Source organism: Danio rerio, chromosome 5 (assembly GCF_049306965.1).
Source record: "Danio rerio strain Tuebingen ecotype United States chromosome 5, GRCz12tu, whole genome shotgun sequence".
Lineage (NCBI taxonomy): Eukaryota > Metazoa > Chordata > Actinopteri > Cypriniformes > Danionidae > Danio > Danio rerio.
Genome location: NC_133180.1, coordinates 8,697,223 through 8,722,921, shown reverse-complemented (window position 1 = coordinate 8,722,921; position 25,699 = coordinate 8,697,223). Strand labels below are relative to the sequence as shown.

The 25,699-nt window shown below is 35.4% G+C and overlaps 1 protein-coding gene across 2 annotated transcripts in view; it reads left to right on the top strand.

Annotated features, from left to right (window-relative positions):
- The window catches only part of nipbla (NIPBL cohesin loading factor a), a 94,271-nt gene that overhangs the window by 52,743 nt on the left and 15,829 nt on the right, over positions 1-25,699 (top strand). For both annotated transcript variants that reach the window (XM_009301188.5, NM_001246284.1), the window contains 13 exon segments: positions 380-478; positions 575-721; positions 2,644-2,778; positions 2,881-2,979; positions 6,150-6,203; positions 6,300-6,408; positions 8,864-8,994; positions 9,470-9,610; positions 12,136-12,384; positions 15,152-15,242; positions 19,232-19,405; positions 20,586-20,776; positions 24,212-24,319. In XM_009301188.5, coding sequence (XP_009299463.2) covers positions 380-478; positions 575-721; positions 2,644-2,778; positions 2,881-2,979; positions 6,150-6,203; positions 6,300-6,408; positions 8,864-8,994; positions 9,470-9,610; positions 12,136-12,384; positions 15,152-15,242; positions 19,232-19,405; positions 20,586-20,776; positions 24,212-24,319 — 1,728 coding nt within the window.

The following is a 25,699-nucleotide window of genomic DNA, read 5'->3' as shown; positions in this document are numbered from 1 at the left end:
TATACATTGTTTCAAAGCAGCTTCACAGTATTAAATGAAGTAACGTAAACTGTAAACAATGATTAAATCAAATTTTGTGTTAAAGCAGCTCTAAAAACCAGTTTTGTCATACAGCTAAAGTTAATTCTGTATTTATTAAATTTAGTTCAATAATGGCTTTAAAAAAAAGCTATTGTGAATAATAATAATAATAATAATAAAAATAATTTTTATTACTAATAATAATTTTATTGGGTGCATTTTCAATTCACAATTTCAAAGGGTAACAAAAACACAGCTAATGAAGCACAGCCAATTATGAGATTGTGCATCTGGAGCAATGTTTTAACGCTTGTGTGTGCAATTCATTTTAAATCACTTTTTAAAAAACTATTTGTAGATTCTAAGAGTGTTAGGGGAGAGCGCCATAGCTGTCAGGACCAAAGCCATGAAGTGTCTGTCCGAGGTTGTGGCTGTTGACCCAAGTATACTGGCCAGGGTAAGAACTGCAGCTGAACAAACACTTTATTAACAAAAACGTAAACCAACTTGAGAGTGTTTTCACGAGTGTTGTGTTATATTTATTTTCGTGCAGTCTGATATGCAGCGTGGTGTTCACGGGCGATTGATGGATAACTCCACAAGTGTCAGGGAAGCAGCGGTCGAGCTGCTGGGACGCTTTGTGTTGAGTCGACCTCAGCTGACGGAGCAGTACTACGACATGCTCATCGAGAGGATACTGGTATGACCACTGTTTCTCTGACAATTTAAGCAGCAAAATATAAACAAAGCAAAGTGTGTGATGATTTCTGTAAAAAATGTGTTGAATTGATTACAAGTGACAGTAGTTTGAATGTCAAATCTGTTTATTTAAACTTTCTATTGATCAGTATTAGGCATGTGACGATAACCGTTTTTCAAGGTATACCGCAGTTTGGACAAGTCAAGGTTAACGGTTAAAACTGCCAAAATTTTCAGTAAAAGCGTTCCTAAGGTATTAGTAAGATTTTTTTATTTACATTTTTTGTTGTTTTTTAGAACAGTAGCTACAGCAGAAAAAAAATCTAAAATATTACAATAAATTGTAAAGAAATCTGTGTTTTTTAAACTAATGAAGACAGCAGAAGTCACTGATTCTTTTGAATTATTTAGCCTGACATGTTTACTGCTTCAAAATATCATACATCTTTCAAAGAATAAAATATATTGTATTCAAAGGGGAAAAAAGTTTTTGTTTTTAACCCAGACATTTAAAAAGAACTGATTTTAGAGCAGCAATCACAATACCGTGATACTGTGAAACTAATATTTTTATCTAAGGTTGTTTTTATACCGGCCCATGCATGCCTAATCAGTACTACACAAAAAATAATAATTTCCAATAAAAAAATTATTTAAGCCCTAAGACTGAATTGAACAATTTTTGATCACCAAATCAGCCAATTAGAATGATTTCTGAACGATGTTGTGACAATGAATTTGTTTAGCCTCACCCTACTATAAAATGAAATAAAATAAATAATGTATATAAGGCAGTAATAATGCTGGAGTAATGATGCAAAAAAATGTCAAAACATTTAAAGATGTACTCAAATAGAAAACAGTTATTTAAAAATGTAATGAAAATGGACAATATCAATGTTTTTTACTGTATTTTTGATAAGTTAAATGCAGCTTTGTTGAGCCTTTTGTTATGCATGTAAATTTTGAGTTTCTCTGCATTGTTAGCAATGTTTGCCATTTTAAAAGTTTACGTAGCTCGCTTTACGTCTATTTAAAGGTAGTTGAACACATATGTGAGACACATTTATGAAAAAGTCTTGATGTTAAAAGGATGAACCATTGTTGTTAATTTTTCTGTTTGGAAGAGGTCAAATCTGTCATTTTACTGTTGATCAGTCATTCATTCATTTTTTTCAGCTTAGTCCCTTATTTATCAGGGGTCGCCACAGCGGCATGAACCGCCAACTATTCCAGCATATGTTTTACGCAGCGGATACCCTTCCAGCCATAACCCAGTACTGGGGAAACGCCTATACGCTCACACTCACACAAATGCACTCATATAATATGGCATGTCTTTGGACTGTGGGGGAAACCGGAGCACCCACAAGAAACCAATGCCAACATGGGGAGAACATGCAAACTCCACACAGAAACTAGTCCAGCTGAGACTCGAACCTGCGACCTATTAGCTGTGAGGCGAGAGTGCAAACCACTGAGCCACTGTGCTGCCCCTGTTGATCATCAGTTACAGTGCAAAAAAAAATAAAAATTTATATGGAGTATACATATTTGACCTCTTCCCAACAAGGAAAACCACCAACAATCAAAATGCGTGATTATATGCTGTCATGGGTTTGCAAATGTGATTATAATAGAAGTCATTCAGGCAAAAACAGCCATGAACATAACGAAAGGGTAGTCAATTTGAACAATTTAAGTTTAATTGAAAGCTTTTAAAAGATGGTGATTCCCCCCAAAGAAACTTTAAAACACCGGTGACTTATTTTAATATTGAAACATGCAGTGTTCACGCTGATTCAACAAAGTCCGAGCTTTTTGGATAGTATGTTTGTGGTGGGTTTAATGTTATGGTGTGTTGCTGCAAGTAAATCAATGTATGGGAAACGCTGATGTCTATCCTGTGTGTGATCTCTTCAGGACACCGGTATCAGTGTGAGGAAGAGGGTGATCAAGATTCTGAGGGACATCTGTTTAGAGCAGCCTAACTTCAGCAAGATCACAGAGATGTGTGTAAAGATGATCCGCAGGGTCAATGACGAGGAAGGCATCAAGGTGCTGCAACCATGCTTTTCTTTCAGCTCTTTTTGTTTTTGTGGTTGTTTTGTGTCCTGTTAGTGTTGCATGTTTGAGCGGACAGTCTTTCTTTCTTTGCAGAAACTGGTGAATGAAACATTCCAGAAGCTGTGGTTTACTCCCACACCCAACCACGACAAAGAGACGATGAATAGGAAGATTCTCAACATCACTGATGTGGTCAGTCTAATCACAGTCTTATCTTCACCAGCCAGATGTGAATAACATGCTTAGCAGAGTGGAACCGTCATAAGTTGCGTTCACACCGGTCGCGGATGAAGCGTCAAGAGACAGTGATTTACATATTAAGTCAATGTATAGACAGTTCTCATAAATGAGGCAGAGCAAATGAATTTGCGTGAATAAAGTGGCTCGGATTGAGTGTTTTGTGCGTTTGACGCACAAATCGATTGAGTTGGAAAATCTAAACTTTGGCGGACATACATGCTGTATTAACCATCAGGAGCTTCCTCTTGTAGGGGTGTGATTATGACATAGCGCATGTTGTTTGTGTCCCAAGAGGAAATCCTCCTGCCAACATCAGACAACAATTCATTAAACTGGGCTTGGCTCAATTGGAAGCACCAATGAAAGTTTCCATCATCCAGGAGCAGCTTCTGGAGGAGTTGATGAACTCACAGAGCTGGGTGCATCTCCTAAAGGATCTAGTGCAGTGGTCCCAACCTTTTTACCACCGTTGACCGGTTAACTCTTGACAATTTTACCGCGGACCAGTGGGGTGGGTGCGGGGTTGACCATCAACTGTTTTCTCAGAGGATGACAAGCTGATAAAACATTGCTGTCACTTTGATACAGCACCGCAGTGTTTGGGTGTTCTGTGTTTGTTTTGAAATGTGTATATTCCATGCAAACTGAAGCTGATCGGCTGTGATTCGTGGTGTGCTTCCAGCATCAACTGGGTGTGTCTGCTCTGGAAGGCACAAGTGCATCACACCAATCAGGTGTACAAACTGCGCACCTTTATTGGAAATAATGAACTTGTGCAAACTCTAGAAAAGACACGACCAGTACCGGTGCGCAGCGCTTTGGTTAAGGACCACTGATCTAGTGGACTCAGACACGGCGCCCAATGAATCTACGCTGTTTATCAGCCTTCCTAAAGCATATGAAGCACAGCTACTCTCTCGATAAAATCCATATTAGCCATTTAGCAGCAAAACTTGAGTCACTGGGCAGACAGAAGTCCTGCCCATGATGCAAATCCATGTCTATTGTTAAATGAATTTAATGCACGAATGAAGCGAGTAAACTCAATGTTCACAAGGTTATTTACGTCTGAATAACGTGATTTATCTGCGCAAGCTGCGTCTGGTGTGAATGTCCCATCAGAGAGGACTGAACTATTTTATACCAATATTACTATTTTTATATTTTTTGGTTAAAGGCCTGTGCACACTGGGATGCTTTTTGCTCACGTTTTCCGTTGACGTTTAACACCTTGTGACAAAATAAAGGGCGGCAATGGGATCATACACACCAAAACGTCAGGCGTAAAAGCGTCATAATTTTTAAAGAAATGCCTCGTGCTTTCTCCACCAATCAGATCAGCACTTTTGTTCATGTGCACGGGCCTGCTGAAGTTACCGTAAACAGCACTTGGGGGTGCTCAAGCGCAAGACTGTCAATGTGAGCACACATTGAAGAAGATGCTCAGAGGTGATATGAACGTGGAGCTGCTTATTGCACTGGTAAACAATAATCATTTCTTCATCGCTAGAGCTGGAGTTGCTGAATCATCCATGCTTGTTCGAATCGCCAGTAACTTTAACAACAAGTGTGTCAACTTCCTCTCTTCTCCTTCTTCTGTCTTACAAGCGGGTGTCAGAAGCTTAAAGCTGTGTAGCGCCATCTAGTGTCAATGAGGGATTTTGCATACTCTTCTGCACAATGCCAGTGAAAATCGCTTGGGTTTGAATCCAAAACAATGTCTCAAAAACGCTGACAATAAACGCAAATGAAAAGTGTCCTGGTGTGTACAAGCCTTAACACTTTAGTTGAAGTACCAATTACCTGGATATTGTTAAGATATTAAATGTTTATTAGTACTTATCAAGTATGATCTTATTCTGCATCCCTAATTCTACCCAATACCTAAACACATGGCTAACTATTAATAAGCAGCAAATGCAGAGTTTGAGCTAATAATCTTAATTAATGGTTTGTTAATAGTGTGATTTGTACATTAAAATAGTAGCAATTTCAAAATAAATTGGTTTATTAATATATATATTTTTTTACAATATTCTAGAAGGCTTTGTCAGTTCCTCTCTGACCCTTAAGATATTTTCACATTTTTCACACTTAACATAAACACTACCGTCCTGAAGTTTATTTCAGCTAGTTGAAAAAAGTGCTAGATGTCAAAAAGTGAATAAAAATGTCAAACATTTACAAAAAAGACATCTAAAAGGATAGTTCTTTTAAAAATGCAAGCTGCTGCATCAAGGAAAATTCTGAAGAGACATTAGCAATGAGAAATGCAGTTGCTGCACTATTCGCAATGCATCAATCTTAATTACATGTGAACTGGACTCTTAATCATCGTTTTCAAGTGCTAATGAGTGTCTTGCAATGTGAAATTAGTAAAAAACTTTAACGCAGTATGTCTATTTGCCTTGTGTCCAGACTGAAAATGATTGGCATTTTTAGTTTTCATGTGAAAGAAAAATAGAAAAAGTTAGATTTTGTTAGATTTTCTTTCTATTTTGAATAAAATGCGTGTTCACAAGGACGTAACAAAAAAGAGGGACACCCAAGAAAGCCAAAATCATATAACATAATGTATTACAGAAACAGTTTTAAACAGCTAAAGCTAAAATATTTAAATGTGGTTGTCAGGAACGAGGGGAGTTTCAGATGTAGGTGAATGCATAAATATATATATTGTAGTGTAGCAATGTTGGATGGATAAAATAATTGAATATATCAAAACGAAACAAAAAGTCCAAAGCAGCAGACTCCTTCCAAACGCCAACCATAGGATTTTAAAGGGACCAAAGCAGCAGCCTCCTTCCAAATGCAGTAAATGACAGGTGTTTCCTCTAGTAATTAGATTAGGATGTAGCCAACTCTCAATCCCAACCCATCAGACTCCTAGGTTTATTTCATTCTTTAGTGTTTTTAATCCGTATAATTTAAGTTGTTGAGCAAAAAGTCTTACAAAATTACTTTTATTTAATAAACTACAACATAATTACTACAAAGCATTTTGATTTAGGATTTTTTTGGATTTAATTTTGGCCCGTAGTTTTGAAATAAACGTAAATCATTAGCATAAAAATGTCTTTTTGTTAAAATAGAGGCTGATTTTCTTCTTCTCTGTGCTTCAGGTCTCTGCCTGCAAGGACACTGGCTATGACTGGTTTGAGCAGCTCCTGCAGAACGTAAGTGCTTTTGACTCCGATCCATTCCAGTCTGTCCACTAGTTTGGAATTGTAGTGCTTCAATTCACTTATTTCTTCTTTTTACAACTTCTTCAGCTTTTAAAGTCAGAGGAGGATTCGTCCTATAAGCCAACCAGGAAGGCCTGCGTGCAGTTGGTTGACAATCTTGTGGAGCACATCCTCAAATATGAGGAGGCACTTGCAGGTATGCACTATTATTAAAAACAGAGTGCTTAAGGAAAAAGCTTTTATTTTTTGAAATGCTATACTTAGGCCTGTCATAATAATCAATACATCGACTTATAGGACAGCACATGGACATGACCTCAATCTTATTTGGTAATGAAATGTATATACATAAAAACCAATTCGAGCAACATTTTAGCTGATTTTGCAACATCTCTATCACTATTGGAGGTGTCCGTGTCAGTGTGGTTAAAAAAAACTATAGTTTACTATAAATGACTAGTATATTTTCATGTGGGTCTCTCTGACAGCTAAAAATAGATCTGGTAGCAGATATCACAGTCTCTAATACTTTTTTACCTTGCACTTTTTTCTTTAATATTTATTATTATTATTTATTTAGGAAATGCTTTTTCACATTCTGATTCCAATGCCTCATTATTCAATTGTTAAAATGACTATAATTAAATTTAATATATTTAGCTTTGTAGGAAAAGTTTGAGCACCCCTGATTTAGAGGCTTTATAAATGTGCAAATAATATAATACAAACATATAAAAGCCCATAAAAAAGGATATGTAAATATCTGAAGATACACACTTGCTTGATAAAGGTGACCCAAACCGTATCGCACCAGTACAGTCAGATAGTACAAAAATACAAATTTAGTGCAACTGGACAACAGGAACAAAAATATATAATAGTAGTGATAACAAAAATAGAGAAACAAATATGTGACAGATATATATATATATATATATATATATATATATATATATATATATATATATATATTTTTTTTTTTTTTTCAAATATATTTTCTTTAATTAAATAAAACATTTTTGTCTTAAAATATTACAAAAATAATTAAGCTATTATTCATATTCAGTTTACAAAAAAGTAAACTTCACAGCAAAAAAAAAAAAAGAAATCATTTTTATAATTGTAGTAAAAGTCTTTTTTTATTTGTCATTTTGCTGTCAGGCAACAGGAATCAAAGTAGTAGATTGTTAGTAGAACAAAACTTATCTTGTTCATTTAGAGGCTTTATAAATGGGCAAATAAAATAATACAAAAATATAAAAGCATGTAAGAAAGGATATGTAAATATTTGAAGATACACACGTGCTTGATAAAGGTGACCCGTACCAAACCGTACTGTACTGTACCACTCACTGGAAAGGAGGTATAATAGGAGCTTCCAGTACAGTCAGAGTAAAAAAATGCAAACTTACTGCAGACATAAATGGACTACGGGAACAAAACTCTATAATGGTACTGATAATAATATATAAAGAAAAATAAATTTGACCAAATTTAAAAATTAAATTAAAATTTAACAGTTTTTTTGTTTTTCAAATAGAATTTATTTAATGAAATAATATTATATCTTAAAATATTGCAAAATTAAAGTATCATAAAAAATAGAAAATGTTTCACAGGAAAAAAAAAATAGACAAACAAAAAAATTTTTATAAGTGCTTTTTTTTCATTTTGCAGGAAACCAAGTAGTAGATTGTTAATAGACCCATACCAAACCGTACCATACTGTACCAGTCAGTGGAAACTAGGCATAATAGGAGCTTCCAGTACAGTAAGAGAGTACAAAACTACAGACTGTAACAAAAATATATAATGGTAGTAATAGAGAAAAATAAAATTGAAATATATGTATGTACGTACGTATGTATGTATGTATGTATGTTTGTATGTGTGTATGTGTGTTTTTTTTTTTTTTTTTTTTTTCAAATAGTTTCTTTCATGAAATAAAAATGGTATATCTTAAAATATCGCAAACAATCATTTAGTATAATAGCAAAAGTAAATATTTCAAACAAAAAACAAAACAAAAACAAAAGTGAAGTAAAAGTCTTTTTTCTTTTTTACTTGGCAGTCAGGAAACCAAGGAGTAGATTTGTCAGTAGAACAAAGCTTTTATCTTGTTTATTTAGAGGAGTGGTCTCAAACTCAATCCCTCGAGGGCCGCAGCTCTGCATAATTTATCTCCAACCACCTCTAACTCACACCTGCATTATAGTCCATAGTAGTCTTGAGCAGCTTGATTAGTTGGATCAGCTGTGTTTGATTAGGGTCGGAGCAAAACTGCAGAGCTTCGGCCCTCCAGGAATTGAGTTGGAAACCTATTTTGTAGAGGCTTTATGAATTTGCAAACAGAATAATACAGTAGGCAGCAAACATCTTAAACAACAACCCAAATGTTCCTAGAAGTCTTCACTTGTTGCTTTTTTCAAAGATGAGAGGGTGTTAGTTATTTATTAGTGTGTGCATATACGAGTGTGTGCGTTTATATGAATGAGTGTGTGTGTTTCTTGTTGCATTTCAGCAATTTGTTGATTAAAAGATTGAATAGGGAATGAATAAATGAATGCACGATAAAATCTTCAGAACAAGCTTGCCAATTTATTCTTGCTGGTTTCCTACTGATTGTGATTTTCTGTTGTGTGTGTGTGCAGAGCATAAAAGTGTGAACTCGACGCGGTTGGTGGCGTGCATCACCACGCTGTATCTGTTCAGTAAGATCAGAGCGCAGCTGATGGTCAAGCATGCTATGACTATGCAGCCCTACCTCACCACCAAGTGCAGTGTAAGTGCACGCTTCCTCTCTCCATCAGCACATGCTCAACTACCACTGTGATTTATATGATGCTATTCTGCCATCTAGTGGCTGTACACTCCTAGTGAATGGGCTATATGCACATGATATGACTTTTGTTCATTAACTTTGTTCAGTAAGACTCCATTTGTTTACATCAGTTAATTGAACTAAAGTCAATGTAATAACAACTGCGAACACACTTAATAATCTTAGTTGATCTTCATTTCTTAGTTAATGCCTAATAACGTAATAATACTAATAGTTTTTTTTTTGTTATCATACCTGTTAATGTACCTTTTTTGCAGCTTAGGTCAATATCGTGATGATTTTGTATATCATGATATAAAAGATTCAGCAATTAATCACAACATGAACATTTGATACCTGCAGAAGCCTAGCCTGGAGGTGTTCATTTATCTACTTTTCAGTGTTTATTCACGATGTGTTGTTTTTTTCTCCACAGTCTCAGAGTGACTTCATGGTGATTTGTAATGTTGCAAAAATCCTAGAGCTGGTGGTTCCTCTGATGGATCATCCCAGCGAGAGCTTCCTGACCACCATTGAAGAAGACCTGATGAAGCTCATCCTAAAATATGGCATGACCGTAAGTGATTTGCTAAATAACACATTTGTAGCATCCTAAAAGATAATTTAAAAGATAATTAAGTCTTTCACTGATGGTTCACGTTTAATTTATTGGTCACATTCCATAGAACTCACCGTAAGACCTAAAGAGAAAATAAACAAACAAACACAAATGAATCCCGAAAATTAAAACACTAAGCCAACATTAACAATCAAACATTAATCTTAAACAAAACCCAAATTACCTAATTTTCCCTTAAACCAGGAGCTAAAACTTAGAAACAGGGAATCCGTGAAGCAGCCTTATGCCTTATACTCTTTCTCTTTTTTTTACCGTGTTTCACCTAGCGTTTCATGCTAGGCGTGCTTTGCTTTACATCCATTACTTTACGGGTCATATACATGGTAGGCTCTGCAATCTCGGTATCCTAATTAAAGTCTCCAACAACTTATTCAACAAATCAAACCATATACAAAATACAACAAAATTACAAAAACAAAATAAATTTCTAAATCATGAACAATAAAGTAACGCATTATTTCAAGTTTCGTTACACTTTCGTATATTTAATTCAGGTTACAGAATTAGCATTCGATTTACTTATTGGGCAAACAACAATCAATACTTGAAGCTATCTTTAAAGTAATGGTGAAACTGTTCATTTGTATAATTATTTATAAAATAAATTAACTACCTGTTTGTTGTGCATTTGTTGGTGTTGCATAGTTTATTTTTAATGTTTATTTAATATATGTTTACTATAATATAAAAAATTGAATCAAACTTTTACCTTATGTGTTTGCTGCTTCTTTTGTATTTTAAATTATTTTGACTTAATTTTATGCGCTTAAGAGTAAAACTGAAGTAAAACTAATCCTATAGACAAGCAAAAAAATTTTACGAAAAAAAAATTTATTACTTTAGTATTAAAAGCACAATCAGAAAAAAAAACTAAAATCTAATAACTCAAAATTGATGAGATTTAAGACTATTTTTATTTTATTTTACAAAATATTTCCTAAATGATGTTTAATGGAGCAAAGATTTTTTTTCTCATTATTTCCTGTTATATTTTTTTCTTCTAGAGAAAGTCTTTTTTTTTTTGTCTGGAGTAAAAGCTAATTTAATTATTATTATTTAAAATTATTAATACCTTCTACTAATTATTTTTAAAGTCAATATAATTATCCCCTTTATGAAATTATTATTTTAAGTTATTATTATTATTATTATTATTAAGTTTAAATGATTGGCTAAACAACAAACCACTTCCAAGATGGCTTGCCTAATTAACCCATGTGCCAAATTAAAATTCTTGGCTGAAACCAAATAACAGAAAAAAGGAAAGCAAGGCAGAAACAACGAAAGAAATTGACAGTTATTAGCAGCATTTAATTCATGGCTATGACAGTGTAACCTTACTATAATCAGGATGTAAATTAATATTAAAGTTATATGTTAATCATATATGTTAAAGTTAATATGTTTGTTACAATTTGTTTATGTAACTATAGCAACCACAGTGCCTGTTGCCGTATGTTGCCAGAAATGACAGTGAAATACTTAAAAAGGCTCTTGGGTAAGGGTGAGAGTTAAGAAGTTGGTGTTCCGCTCTTAATGAAAGCCTTTACCGCAATGATTTTTCCCACATTTGACCTAAATAACTTAAGGACTTTCAAGCAACCTGACACTGATTTGTTTCTCTTGCGCTGCTCCCCCTTACCGCAGATTCTCCGCATTCATTGTTGTCTTGATCATTTAGCGTGCTCTGTGCTTTATTTACGCATTCAAGTAACGATCTTTATAACATGTATCATTAAGTGCAGAGGATCCAAACAGATCAAATAGGCACATCGCAGGCATGCTGCTTCAGACAAGCAGGTGCAGGCCGAATTTGTTCTGTTTGCGTTATCACAACATACTGTTTTGGCCGTGTTGTTTCGGTAATAAAAATCTTTCAGCTGAAAACTGAAAATTGCCTTTTGGATCATTTTCGAATAAAATAACCTTGTGGTTAGTGTGCCGGCACATGGTGCGGCAACCCTCTGGGCGTCCGCGAGTTTAAATCCTAGCTCGTGGACCTTTCCCGATCCTACCTGCAGACATGCTGCTTCAGACAAGCACATGCAAGCTGCGGTTTCTGTTTGCATCATAACACCACACTGTTTCAGCAATGTTGTTTCGCATATAAAAAAATCTTTCAGCTGAAAACTGAAAATTGACTTTTGGGCCGTTTTCAGCAACAACAAAAAAATTGTGGCCGAAAATTTGGTACATTCCTACTAATTAACCTTGTTGAACCTTTATGTTGAATACTAGTTTCTTGCAAGATATTTAATCAAATATTATGTACTAGCATCATGGCAAAAAGATAATTAAATTAGTTATTAAATCTTATGTTTAAAACGTGCATTAAAAAAAGCATCTCTGTTAAACAGCACTTGTGAAGATCTGTGTTCTTATATTAACATCGACAGTGACATAAATGTTTTTGCAAACTTTCATATGACAAGTGTTTTTCTCTCTTTCTCTGTTTGCTACAGGTTGTCCAGTACTGTGTGAGCTGTTTGGGTGCGATCGTGAATAAAGTCACCCATAACTATAAGTTTGTGTGGGCCTGTTTTAACCGTTATTATGGGGCTCTTACTAAGTTAAAGGTCCAGCATCAGGAGGGAACGAACAGCATGGCATTGGCTGCTACCAAAGCGGCCCTGCTCAGATCTCTGTTCACCGCCGGCGCGCTCTGCAGACACTTCGACTTTGATCTGGAGCAGTTCAAGGGCACTACTAAGGTAGCACAATGTTTGTAGATGCATATAGTTAAAATGTTAAAATGATTAGCCCTTCTGTGATTTTTATTTATTTTATTTTTATTTTATTTTTTTACAAATAATTTGCAAATGATGTTTAACAGAGCAAGGAATTTTTTTATGGTATTTCCTATAAAATCTTTTCTTCTGGAGAAAGTCTTCTTTGTTTTATTTTGGCTAGAATAAAAGCAGTTTAAAAAAAAATCATTTTAAGGTCAATATTATTAGCCCCCTTAAGCAATATTTTTTAGATTGTCTAGACCAGTGGTTCTCAAACTTCTTTCATCAAGTACCACCATAATGACGAGGCAGATTAATTAATGGAGTTTTTGTTAACCGTGCAAAGAGACTTTAATTATTTTAGCTCCAAGCTTCAAGCATGGCAAAGTTGCTTGATTTGTGTCTCGAGACATTTGAATCACATCCAGATTAATTAGCCTAAATCTGAGGTAACAAATTAACCGAAAGCCACCTTTGGTTAACAAAACAAACTTTACAAAAATAACGCTTTACAAAACAAATAACATATCGAAAACATACATTATTTTACACAACTACGAACACAAATTTCTGTAATACATTTCTGAGAATTATTCTACCAATGATGCAGCATGGGAAGATTCCTGAGATTGTAGTAACTGAAATGCCAACACAACAGTACTGGTCTGCAAAATCGATTCTTTAGCGCTTATCCGCAATCAACGCTGCCTCACACATTCTCTGGCTCTGCACCAAAGCAGGTGGATTTTTAGCATCTGATGACGCGATGCACTACAGTAAACATTCTAAGCACACAGATGTGATCATACGCTTAAGGGAACAGCCGGTGCTGATTACAGTGTAATCGTTAGCGTCAAAGGGTTAAAAGTGTTTTTTCTTTCTTTCATTATTTAGTTTACCTCCGCGTACCACTAGAAGGAAGCCGGCATACCACTAGTGGTACACGTACCACAGTTTGAGATGACCCACCTAATTAGAGCTGCACAATATTGTAAATAATTGACATTGCAATATTTTTTTTCACTGTGATATACATTGCGATGTAAATTAAATTTCACCAGTATCACTATTTGCAAAGTCATTACTTTAGATTGATTGGGAAGATTTTGTATTGGAGTGAAATGTAAATATTTTTCTATGTAATTTATTATATACAAATATTAAACAAACTACAGTTATAAATAAACGCAATGGAGCCAATATTAAAGTGAAATAAATCATGCCATATAGTTTTCTGGAGAGAGTAGCCGTATTCAGGTACAGAAATTGTCATACAAATAGTTCAATAAAATTAATATTTATTAAACCTCTATGCACTACTAAAATGCTTTAAACTCTCTTAAATTTAAAACACATGCAGGTGATAAACTTTCACTCTGTTATGGTTCAGTTCTGTGGTGTCTTCACAAATCTTGTGTTTTGACCGGTGGTTTCTGGACATCTTTAATCCCGACTCAACATTGCAAATCTACTGATTTGACTATTGCGGATGCATACATTGTGATATCGATGCTCAATCGATATATTGTGCAGGTCTATGCCTAATTATCCTATGTTGCCTAATTAACGTTAAGCCTTTAAATGTCACTTTACAATAAGGTTCATTAGTTAATGCTTTTACTAACATGAACTAATCATGAACAACACGTACAGCATTTATTAATCATAATTGAACATTTACTAATGCATAATTAACATTCAAGTTCATGCTTGTTAACATTAGTTAATGCACCATTAGTTAACATGAACTAACAATGAACTACTGTATTTTCATTAACCAACGTTAACTAACATGAACAAATACAGTAGTAAATGTATTGTTTTATTGTTTGTTCATGTTAGTAAATGCATTAATTAACATTAACTAATGAACCTTATTGTAAAGTGTGACCGAAATCACTTATTAGAAATTAGTTATTAAAAATGTTTAAAAATGTGTTGAAAGTCTCCCCGTTAAACAGAAATTAATTGGGAGAAAAATATTATGGAGGGGTAATAATTCAGGAGGGTTCAACTGTACCTTACTAACTATTAATAAGAAGCTAATTAGTAGTTTATTGAGCTAAAAAGCTTGGCTAATGCTGTGTTAATGGTTTGCCTATAGCTCGAATTGTTCATTAAAATGAAGTGTAAACTAGGGTGTTCACAAAGTCTTAATGTCTTAAATTTTAAAAACTTTAATTCTTAAATTCACTGAAATGTTGTCTTGTAGGTATTAAATAACTTTAAATAGGTCTTAATGTAAAGCTACCCAATTGATCCAACACACAATAAAAACTTGTAGCAAAACTCTATAACTAGCATTATAACGGTGTGTTGTACATTCATTTAGTTTTATGTTGGTATGTATACAACTAAGGTCTGCTTGTTTTGTTATTTAAATTATGTGGTTAAGAAATGACTAATTAGAATTAGTTTTTTGATAGGGCAAGTAATTTTAATGTATTGTTTGCTGCTGCTGGGCCATTAAAACATCCTAAGAATTTAGCCCTATTATAAGTCTAAAATGTCATTTTTCATGGTCTTAAAGGGGTCTTTAAAAATCTTAAATTTGACTAGGTGAAACCTGCAGAAACCTGGTTAACTGATTTTCTAATTTCTGGCAGGGTTTCTGACAAACTTTCTGATATGTACATGATATATTTAGCATTTGTTTATTTGTTATTAAACGACTGCAATAGTTTTGGACGATTTTCTTTCATTTATGTTTGTCTGTAATGTTTTTTAAACATTGTTCTGTTTTTGGCAGGTTGTAATAAAGGAGAAGGTTCTGGAATTATTACTGTATTTCACCAATCATGAGGACGAGGAAGTTAAATGCAAAGCCATCATCGGGTTGGGTAAGAGGACATGTTCATTAGCCGCGTTTCCACTATCGCGCCTAAAGCGAGCGAGCCAGGGCGAGCCAAGGCCAGTGGGGTTTCCACTGTCACTTCTGGGGCCTAATCGGGCCAAAGCGGGGCTTTCTTGGGGCCAGCGGCCGGCCTTTTTCGGCCCGCCGAATACCTTGGGCCAAGGAGGGCCAGCTGGGGCTTCGGGGCGGAGTGAAAGGAGAGGCGGGCAGTTTTCTGATCGCACATGAGTACATGCGCCAAACAAATAAAGAAATAAGGGAAAGAGAACAGCTAGCCTTATAGTCTGGGGTCTTTTTGCGTATGATCACCCTTATGTTTCCCTTTTAAATGTAAGGCTGCTGCATAAAATAATAAAGTAGTTTTAATTTATAGTGACGTTTTTTGCTGCGTCCTCCTTTATGTTTCAATAACGCATAATAAGCTTTACACCATATTAAAGACACAGCAGACAGTAAAGGTTTTCGAGAGTTTTTGTCAAATTTAAAATGTTTGTTTGTGCGCGCTTAAATGCCTGTATGTGTGTGTGAGACCGGGCTAAAGCGCTCCTTCACAGCTCTGTTATGCCGCGAGCGGCTTTTTTCTTTATATATTTTGGAGATAATACACAATATAAATACAACAGAAGGACATAAAACTTAACAAAATACGTGCCCACTTTCGTAGACTTTAAACAATATAGTGTCATATCTTGATAAAATAGCCTAAGCTTTAATGAAATATAATTTAAAGAATTACAAATATCGGATAAATATAAAATCACATTAAATAAACCAATATAAAATAAACAAAAGCTAGCTATATGTAGGTAGCCTATATACAATACATAAATCGAACCGTTTTAAAGCCACATATAGCCTAACTTTCATTTTACAAAGACCTGTCTGAAAAAAAAAGATGTTCGATATTTTATAAAAAACAATTAACACCGGAGAAGGTTTGAAATATTATTTATAAAGTATTTGGATACGATGATATTAATCAAATCGCGCAAACAGAGCATTATTTGAAAGCAGAATCTAGCCTATACCTTTTTTTTCTGTCACCCAGTCCGGCGCAGCGCTCGCTGCTTTAAACGCATCGGGGGAAAGTCCAAACACAAAATGTGTACTGTATACTCAAACAACTGTTTATGTTTTTATATTACGTGGTTAAATTTATAAATGAAACTTTAAATGAAGAGCTTTAGTGAATAGCTGCCGAGCGCAACAAATATGGCTATATTTTTTAAGGCTACTCGCTCTTATGCTGAAACACTTAACACGACTTCTATCAAAACGAGGATGTTATAAAATACATGCAATATCGAGCTATAAAGGAGAATTTCTGTGGCTTTATATTATGGATGTGTGCGCTCTCTGTGATGGGTCACTGCGTTCGGCGAGAGCAGTCGATGCACAATGCCAGTTGGTCGGCGAGTAAACAAATGTAATGAATGGAAATACACAGGTCTGTGCATATAGACATTTCATGTACTGCTGTACAGTAACATGTCATTTGTTTGTTTCGGTTGTCTTCATTTTAATGGTTTCGTTTCGTGATGATTCTATGTTGTGCTTTATTTGAAGTGGGCGGGTTGTGTGACGTTTGATTCGGGGACGTTCTGTGGGCGGTGCTTGCGTGACGCGCTGTGAGCTATTAGCCCGTCAGTGGAAACGCGACATGATTTCGGCCTCATTTCTCAACCTCGCGGGCTATTGGCCCGGCCCGGCCTGATTAAAGCCCTGGCTCGCACTGACCCGATAGTGGAAATGCGGCTATTGATATTTTAGTTTTTTTATTTTAAAGGGCCGTGAAACCCCCCTGTTTTAGCAGGCTGTTTTCACACCTCTAGTTTGGGGAAAAGGTCAGGAAAGTGGGGGTTTCTAGCTCGGTGTAGGTGGGATTGTCAGGGGAGTGAAAAGGGGAATGATTTAAATAAGAATGGGAGTCTCCATTTGGGTACGCGCTGATTTTCACAGAGGCAAAACAAGCACAGATACAAGGGAGAGCAACAGTGACTGTGTTTAAGGACAGTGGAATGTTTGATACCGCACGTGGTATAAGAGAAAGAAACCTCTGCGTTTCTTGGTAACTTCAAAATTCAACACGACAGTCGGCGATAGTTTGTTTGCAGTATTCACATGTTTACACTCAGAGCAGCATTCACAGCAGATCTTTCAGCCCATAATAATGTAGTGATATTAACGTACTGTAAACTTTAGTAACTTAGAAATCATTTTACTAAGGTCTGTCTTTAAACATTAGAAGAGTACTGCTGACGATACGAATTATAACTTTGCCATCTGAATGAACAAAGAAAGGGTGCTGATCACACACACTTACCAAATTTGTAGAGGCGGGACTATCAACACATACTGGAGCAGCGTCTTTTTTAAAAGGAGACGAGCAGCAAATCTGGATTTCACCATTTCCAAGTGCAAAAAGCTTTTGAGTAAAAAATGTTCCGTACAAACATATTTCTGCCGTGTGCCGCGTGCACCGATCCACATGTGAGTCCAATTGCGCTCTCATAGCAGGAAAATGAAAACAAAACCTTTGTTGCAGCACATTATAAAAGCAACACTGGCGACCCGTATCTCCAAACAATTCTTATCTTTTTCCCACTTGTTTTGGCAACACAACGTGTCATCTCTCTGCCGTCTGAACACTGTTTCAGGTACAAACAGTCTTCAAAGCTATCATGCATATTAATGAAGTTGCACCTCATACACAATAGAGCGCGCTGATTGGTTTTAACCAAGTCTTACTCATTAATGAATGCAGCACACTCAGAGACATAATAAGATACTCCCAGGTACAGACGTTCAGTCTCCACGCTGGAATACATGCTAAGATCTCATGGCCGTGACGCAGCTTCAAAAATTACTTTCAAACCAGAAGTACCAGTTTGCTAGAAATAACGTAAAAACAACCAATTTTCACTTTTTAGTGAAATATGTGTGTCCTAATAGTGTTTTTAGCAGTGTGTGTTGACATATTTGACTGTCAACAGCTCAAAAAATGTGTTTTAGTGTTTCGTGACCCTTTATAATATTTTATATTTTTTGTTTAAATTAGTATTTTTAAAATTAATTATTAATGTGCCTTTTGTCATTTTTATTCATTTAATATTTCTATAAAGCTTTTTAAATATTAGCATTTTAACTTTTTAAATTAACTGAAATAATCTCTTTTTCATCAGTTATTTGCTTTTTAAGTTAATAGTAATAACACTTATAACGTAGAACTGGGTGTTGCTTGCTTTTTTAGAATCACAGTTGCCTATTTTCTCAGCTTTTTAATGCAGAACATAATCTCTGTCAGATAATTTTCATATACTTAATCATAGCAACATTTTTTTAAAGTATTTTTTTCTTTTTTAAATAATTCTAAAATCAGCACAGAGAAAAACAGATTGTACAAACATGGTTATAATATTTTCTTACATTTATATAGCACTTTTCTGGACACTCAAAGTGCTTAACTTATTTATAGCAAACCCAACAAACAAACATGTCTTTTTTTTTTTTTTTTAATTAGTCGTCGGTTATTTTGATACATCAGCACATACAAATACAGTGTCAGTCATACAATGGGGAAGTAAAAAAGTAATAAAAGGGGGAGATATACACCCAAGTAAGCATGGTAATACAGTCAGGCTAGGAGCAAAAAATAAATAAATTTTATTTATATATATATATATATATATATATATATATATATATATATATATATACCATAGAGTAGAAAATCAGCAAAGATTATTGATGTAATGCCAAAAAGGTGTTCATAGCTGTCAGAAGTCATCTGACTTTTGATGTATACCATAAGTGAGTTTCTCAAGTGGAAATAACGCACATACTTGAGACAACCACATTTTAAAGGAAGGTACCTGAGGAGTTGATCACAATAAAAGTTTACATTTCTTTTCCAGATAGACCAAAATTCACTTTTAACCTTTAAATCAATCCTCTTTCCTTTTCCTCCTTCTGCAGGCTTCCTATTCATCATGCACCCGAGTCAGATGTTCGTTCCTGAGGTGAAGACCCTGTATAACGGGCTTCTCTCTGATAAACGGAGCTCCATCACACTGAAGATCCAGGTGTTGAAGAACCTTCAGATGTACCTTCAGGAAGAGGATACTCGCATGCAGGAAGCAGACAGAGAATGTGAGTGTCCACACCATCGTAATCGTTCATTGGGCAGAGCAGTAGCTTATCATTTTAACATTTCCTGTATTCGAGTTTCTCCAATCTTAGAATTCCACACTAAATCAAGCAAATGCTAGAAAATTCAGAGGAGCTGTTTTTGCTTCTCTATTTGTGGCAAATGTGACAGGATATTTACACCAAATGGGTAAATATGCTACTGTATGGAGATCCATTATAGCTAAGTTACTGTACAAAGTTAACCTGATTTAACGTTCAAAAACCGGGACAGTTATTGTGTGATTGAAGCGTCAATCATTATCTGTGGGCAGGGAAAACTACACTGCTACGTTCCTGTTTTAACATCAGGACATTTGAAAAAAGTGTTTATATCACTCTAATATGAGTGTGGACACTTTATACCTGCATTTCTGCCCAAATACCTCCCAAAAGTTGATTTTGCATGATAGCTGCCACTTGAGTCCATTGGTCCTTTCGTCTTTAAGTCCAATGGTTCTTTAAATCCAATGCTTGAAAAAAAAAAAAAAAAAACAGTGATTCTCGAGGCATCTAGAGATTGTGTAGTGCCATTGATGTAATCCAAGACCTGTGAAGAGATGATGCCAAGGTATCCAAAATCCTAGACCAGTCAGTATCCGGAGATGCTGTGGTGGTCATGGAGGAGCGGAGAGCATATGAGACTCCAGTGACAGACAAGTCTTTGCATTGATACTTTGGGCCAGCCTGAACACCCGCCGGTGACCTACTCGCACCTGCAGCTTCTTGTCCAGCGTTCTCCAGCCTCCGGCACTAGACTGCCGCTCTGCACAAGAAGTTTGGCCTGAAGAGAAATGGTCATGCCCAACTGAGCCTGGTTTCTCTGTAGTTTTTTTTCCCCTTCGCTTTGAAGTTTGTTCCTAGCCACTGGCTTGCTTGGTGTGGCACTTGTGGAGCTGCGCATAGATGGATTTGCTCTTCAGTGTTCGAACTTTCAGCAGTGAAAATTAAACTAATCTGAACTTCATCTCTAAAAAGTGGACTGATACAGTTTCAATCTACTAGAACTTCTATCTTAAGCTGCTTCGACACAATCTACATTGTAAAAGCGCTATAAAAATAAACATGAATTGAATTGATTTCACTTACTGTGACTATGACTGAATTCCACTCTTAAATAAGGCTTGTGTTTGTATACTTTCAGGGCAGAAACTGTCGAAGCAGGAGGACCTGAAAGAGATGGGTGACATCTCCTCTGGTATGAGCAGCTCCATCATGCAGCTTTATTTGAAGCAGGTGCTGGAGTCGTTTTTCCATGCACAGTCCAGTGTACGACACTTTGCCCTCAATGTCATCGCTCTGACACTCAGCCAGGGACTCATACACCCTGTACAGGTAATCACATAATCCTTCAACAACACTTTTTAACTAGAAAACAAGCATCTCTATACCTGCACTGAATCATAAGCTTTTGCATACAAATACATGTTTTGTGGTGTTTGGCTTAGCCCTGATGCAATCGCAACCCTCTGATTTTTTGGATATGTACACATCAATATAAAGCATGGGTGAAATATAAAGTAAATAATAGAGGTGTAAACCTATACTGGTCACATGGTTCGGTTCGGTTACTATTATCATGCCATCGATTCGGTTCAATTCGATATCTCGGTGCATCACGGTGCATTGACGATGCTTTCCATACACAGTGTTATATTTTGGGTGGAGGCTATAACAAGCTGTCTGTATAAACACACAGACACACAGCACCACACTGTCTTTCATTCAAACACATATACACAAACATAGACAGCACCAAACAAACACACACACACACACACACACACACACTTAAGCCCTCGCAATATGCATTTAGCCGGGAAAGCTCGCGATGAGCAGAGCAAAAAAAAAAACGAAAAAAGGAAGCATTTTTCTGATGGTCCCTTACTGAGAGCTCCTCTCTGCGCGAGCTCTCTAAGCTAAACGCATATTGCAAGGGCTTAAAGGGAGCAGTGGTCAAAATGTCGGGCAAAAAAAAAGAAGAAAAAGACAGCTGTGAAACATAACCAGCTTTGTCTTTTTGTAGGAAACACACTTTAGATCTTTTTAGGGTGAGATGTTTTTGAGTTATTGCCGCTATAACTGAATGTGTCAGGAATATCGAAAACAAAACCAACTTAACCGTGATCATTTCTGGCGCCCTCCTGGATGTACAGTGTTTGCCTACACTGCCTATGCCATGGGCTGGCCCTGAGTTGGCTGCTGATTATTGTAAATACCGGCGCTCACCTCTATCGCAACAGATCGCGTAGGAGATAAATGACGTCAGTCCATAATAAACGGTTATGATTATTACTGAGCCAATACCGAATTGTACGCGTCTGCATCGCAGTGCACTGAAAAAACAATTAATTTTGACAACCCTAGTAAATAAAATGTAATGCTTAAAACATCCGCTATTAAAAAATTTGCAGTCTGGATATTTTTTTTAAATTAAGTTTATTTTTGAAAAAACTTTATGCTTGCCAATGCTGCATTTATTTGATCACAAATACAATTTTAAGAGAAATGTTATGAAATATTATTACTATTTTGAAATTACTGTTTCCAATATTCATCTGTTCTTAAAAACTAAAATCAGTGTGTTGGACAGTCTAGATCAGGGGTGCTCAGTCCTGTTCCTGTAGATCTACCTTCCTGCAAAGTTCAGATACAACCCTGATCAAACACACCTGAGCCAATTAATTAGGACCTGAACAGCACTTGATAATTACAGGCAGGTGTGTTTGATATGGGTTGCAACTGAAATCTGCAGGAAGGTAGATCTCTAGGAACAGGATTGGTCACCCCTGGTCTAGATTGACTAAAGAACATAGTGGTGTCACGATACTGGAATTTGGTACCAATCGGTACTGAATTTTTTAAAAACTTAAATTTCCCAGGCATTAAGACGCTCCAGTGTCCTTATTTCTGTATTTACACACAGTAAACAATGGTGTTTAGTGCACTGATGACCTTCATGGTCACTTCTGTTGAGCACGTCAACACAAAGGCGAATTAGCGCTGTTCAAAAACGCACTCAACAGCGATCAAATATTAGCGGGAAAGGAACGTTTTAAAAATTTCAGTATTGATTGGTAACGGATTCCAGTATCGCAACACAGGGCTCGAAATTAACCTTTTTTCTTAGTAGCACTGGTGCTCCTAACTTTAAGAATGTAGTCGCAACAGCCAAAATTTAGTTGCACCTACCAAGAATTGTGTGCACCTTTACTACAAGTTTTATATTAACAGATTCATTGCATTTGAAATCAACACTAATCAAAACTAACACAAAAAAAAAAATGGACCCACCGGCCCGCACTTTTTGACATAAATACGATGAACTGAGTTAATAATAAGTGTGTATGGGATGAAGCATTAAATAGAACTTCTCGCACTTAAAATGTGTAGATTCTCTGGCAAACACTGTTTTATCATATAAGTTGTTTGAATTTTTTTTTCTTGATTCAGCCCATAAGGGGACACAAATGTAATTCGCTTTCCATTTATTACAAAACCAGCACTGCAAGACACTTTTGGTTTCAACAAACAGAACTTAGAACCTGTAATTATATTAAAAATAAAATGAAGAAATAATCAGCTGAATAACAATAAATGAAAATTTTCAGTACAGTGAAAAATTGACTGTTACTACTACTGTTGCCGATAAAGCTAAATGTAGAAATCTAACATTATAATTTTTACAACCCATATTTATTTTTAGTCTCATTTTTAATCAATGATTCAGTTATTCACTCATAAAACGTCATGTTTGATTGGATCATTTTTGAAGAATTATTCAGTGGCATATTTATGATGGCTGGTTGTCACCACCTTTTGTTTAAATAATGTAGTTGCTGCCTACAACTTTCATTTTTTAATGTCGCTACATGTCTATGACGGTTAGTCGTAGTCATGAGTGGTTTTATCTAAACTCTAAACTGTTCTCCCAGTACTTCTGTGTTATTTGACTATTTGTAATTTCATGACTATCTCAAAAGACAAAAGACTGAATCTCTTTCTTGATTTTTGCATTTTTCAAACACAGATTTGAAGGTAACGATTCGAAGGATTAATAAACATAAGCAAATCACCATCATTTATAATTTATGTTGCGTGGGTGTTGAGATCCTGATCTTTTAATGATTAATCGTGCAGCTTGCACTGAATGCATTAATGCAGACTAAACAAGCAATGACAGTTAGACGCCTTTAATCTAAGAAACCCACCACATCCCGAATAACCCACCACGACGTTTTCCGTCAACAGGAAAGCCTAAATGCTTTCATACATGTGCCTTTATTGATGTGAGAGGCGATTTTCTCTGTGATTGTTACAAATTTAGGATTAATCTACAAGGTAAAAAAAATGTATTAATTAATTAGTAGTCATGTGTGTTCTGAACCGTGCGCTGTGATCTGTACCGTTACAGCCCAATTTTTTAGCATTCTTTATTGACTGGAACAGATATTTTTATGGTAAAACTTGAATCAAACCATTCTACTTTTGATAAACTTGCTTCATTTCTGAAACATAGAATTTTTTTTTTTTAATGGTAGTATTAATATTATTTTATAAAAACATCTTACTAATTTGGTCATACTTTGAGGCATGATCAAGATTGCTCTTTGTATCACAGTTTAATTTATTTAAATCCATTCCTAATTTTCCATCACAATCAACCAAAAAGGGGAAAGTCTGGGTTTAGTCCAGCTCATCACTGTCACAGCATTGGCATTGGCAGCAGAACTTGCACACTAACACAGACTTGTCACTTTTCCTTCACAGTGTGTGCCATATCTGATCGCGATGGGCACAGACGCAGAGCCCACCATGAGGAACAAAGCAGACCAGCAGCTGGTGGAGATTGATAAGAAGTACACTGGATTCATCCATGTGAGCATCAATCCACACACCTTGGCATACGTTTCATCATTTGCATGCATGAAATTATAATTTAGTTCATTCAGGTTCACTATTCCTTTTGATCAAATGCATTAAAAATGAGCTTTTCCATGGTACAATCTTACGCTGGGAAACAAAGCTAAATGCCTTAATAGCAAGCTAGAAAGATCTGGTTTATGGATGCATGTGCTTTTATACAAATGTTTTACATTTCAAATGTTTATGGAAGCAATTGCAATATTTTAGGCAAAGCATTTTTTAAAAATATTATATTTAATATTCTTTATTCTTTGGTATTTGTTGAAATATTTTCATATTTGTTAAAGCTTATAGTTATTTTTTTTTTTATATTTAGTAATACTTGAGGCGGTGTTCATAAGACTGTCATGAAACTTTTATCATGAATCATAAGATGATAATTCATGAATGTAAATGAGATTTTATGCATGCATATAACAGCTGTCATTAAGTGTGTCATTCACTCAGTTGTGTCATTTTAAATCCAAAGATGACATTGTTTGTTATAACAATTTGACATAAATACGTCACCACCAGTCTTCATCTTTGTCACGACAACCTAACACTACCAAGACTTGTCTTAAATCTGTCATAAACATGATTATATTTGTGTCGTGAATAATTTCCTGATCCTGTTTTCAGTGGAACAAACTGTGTTTGACATTAAAATCATAGCTGTCAACCCTCCCGTTTTTCCCGGGATTCTTTAGTATTTTACAGTTCTATCCCGCTATCATGCCGTAAAGGAAAGTCCAAAAAACCAATCCTGAAAAAAACAGGAAAAAAAAACATATGATGTGAAAAAAAAAGCCTATGCTGGTTTTTAAATGGAATTCAGTCAGTTTTTTTGTCTTATCTAAAATAGTAATTTTAGTGAAAAATGTCTAGGCATTTAATTTTTTTTAGTTTACTCTGTTTTTCTTTGCTGTTGTAAACACTGCAAGTGTGTGAAGATGCTCTGTTGTTGTTCTGTTGTTAATGTTTGCATGTTAAATCAGTATTTGAAAATGCAACACTTAATGTGTCAGACACAAAATACATCAATTTTTTATATTAAATAATGATTAGACATTAATCTGACCAGTTAACGGTTAATATTCGGTTAAGGTGTAGTGGTTGTTTGTTGGCAAAATTAACCGAAATGTCAAAAAGTCAACTAATTGTATTAAAGTTCTTTGAATGTGACTTTAAATTGTTGTTTAAAAAGGTCAACATATAAGTACAACAAATAAGTAATATGTTAAGTACAGGAACGACTTTCATGGTGCTAAAGGTAAAAAAAAAAAAATGTCGCTGTTACACAATTCGTGAGACTTTTATATTGGCTTCATGACAGTAATCTTTATGACAAAT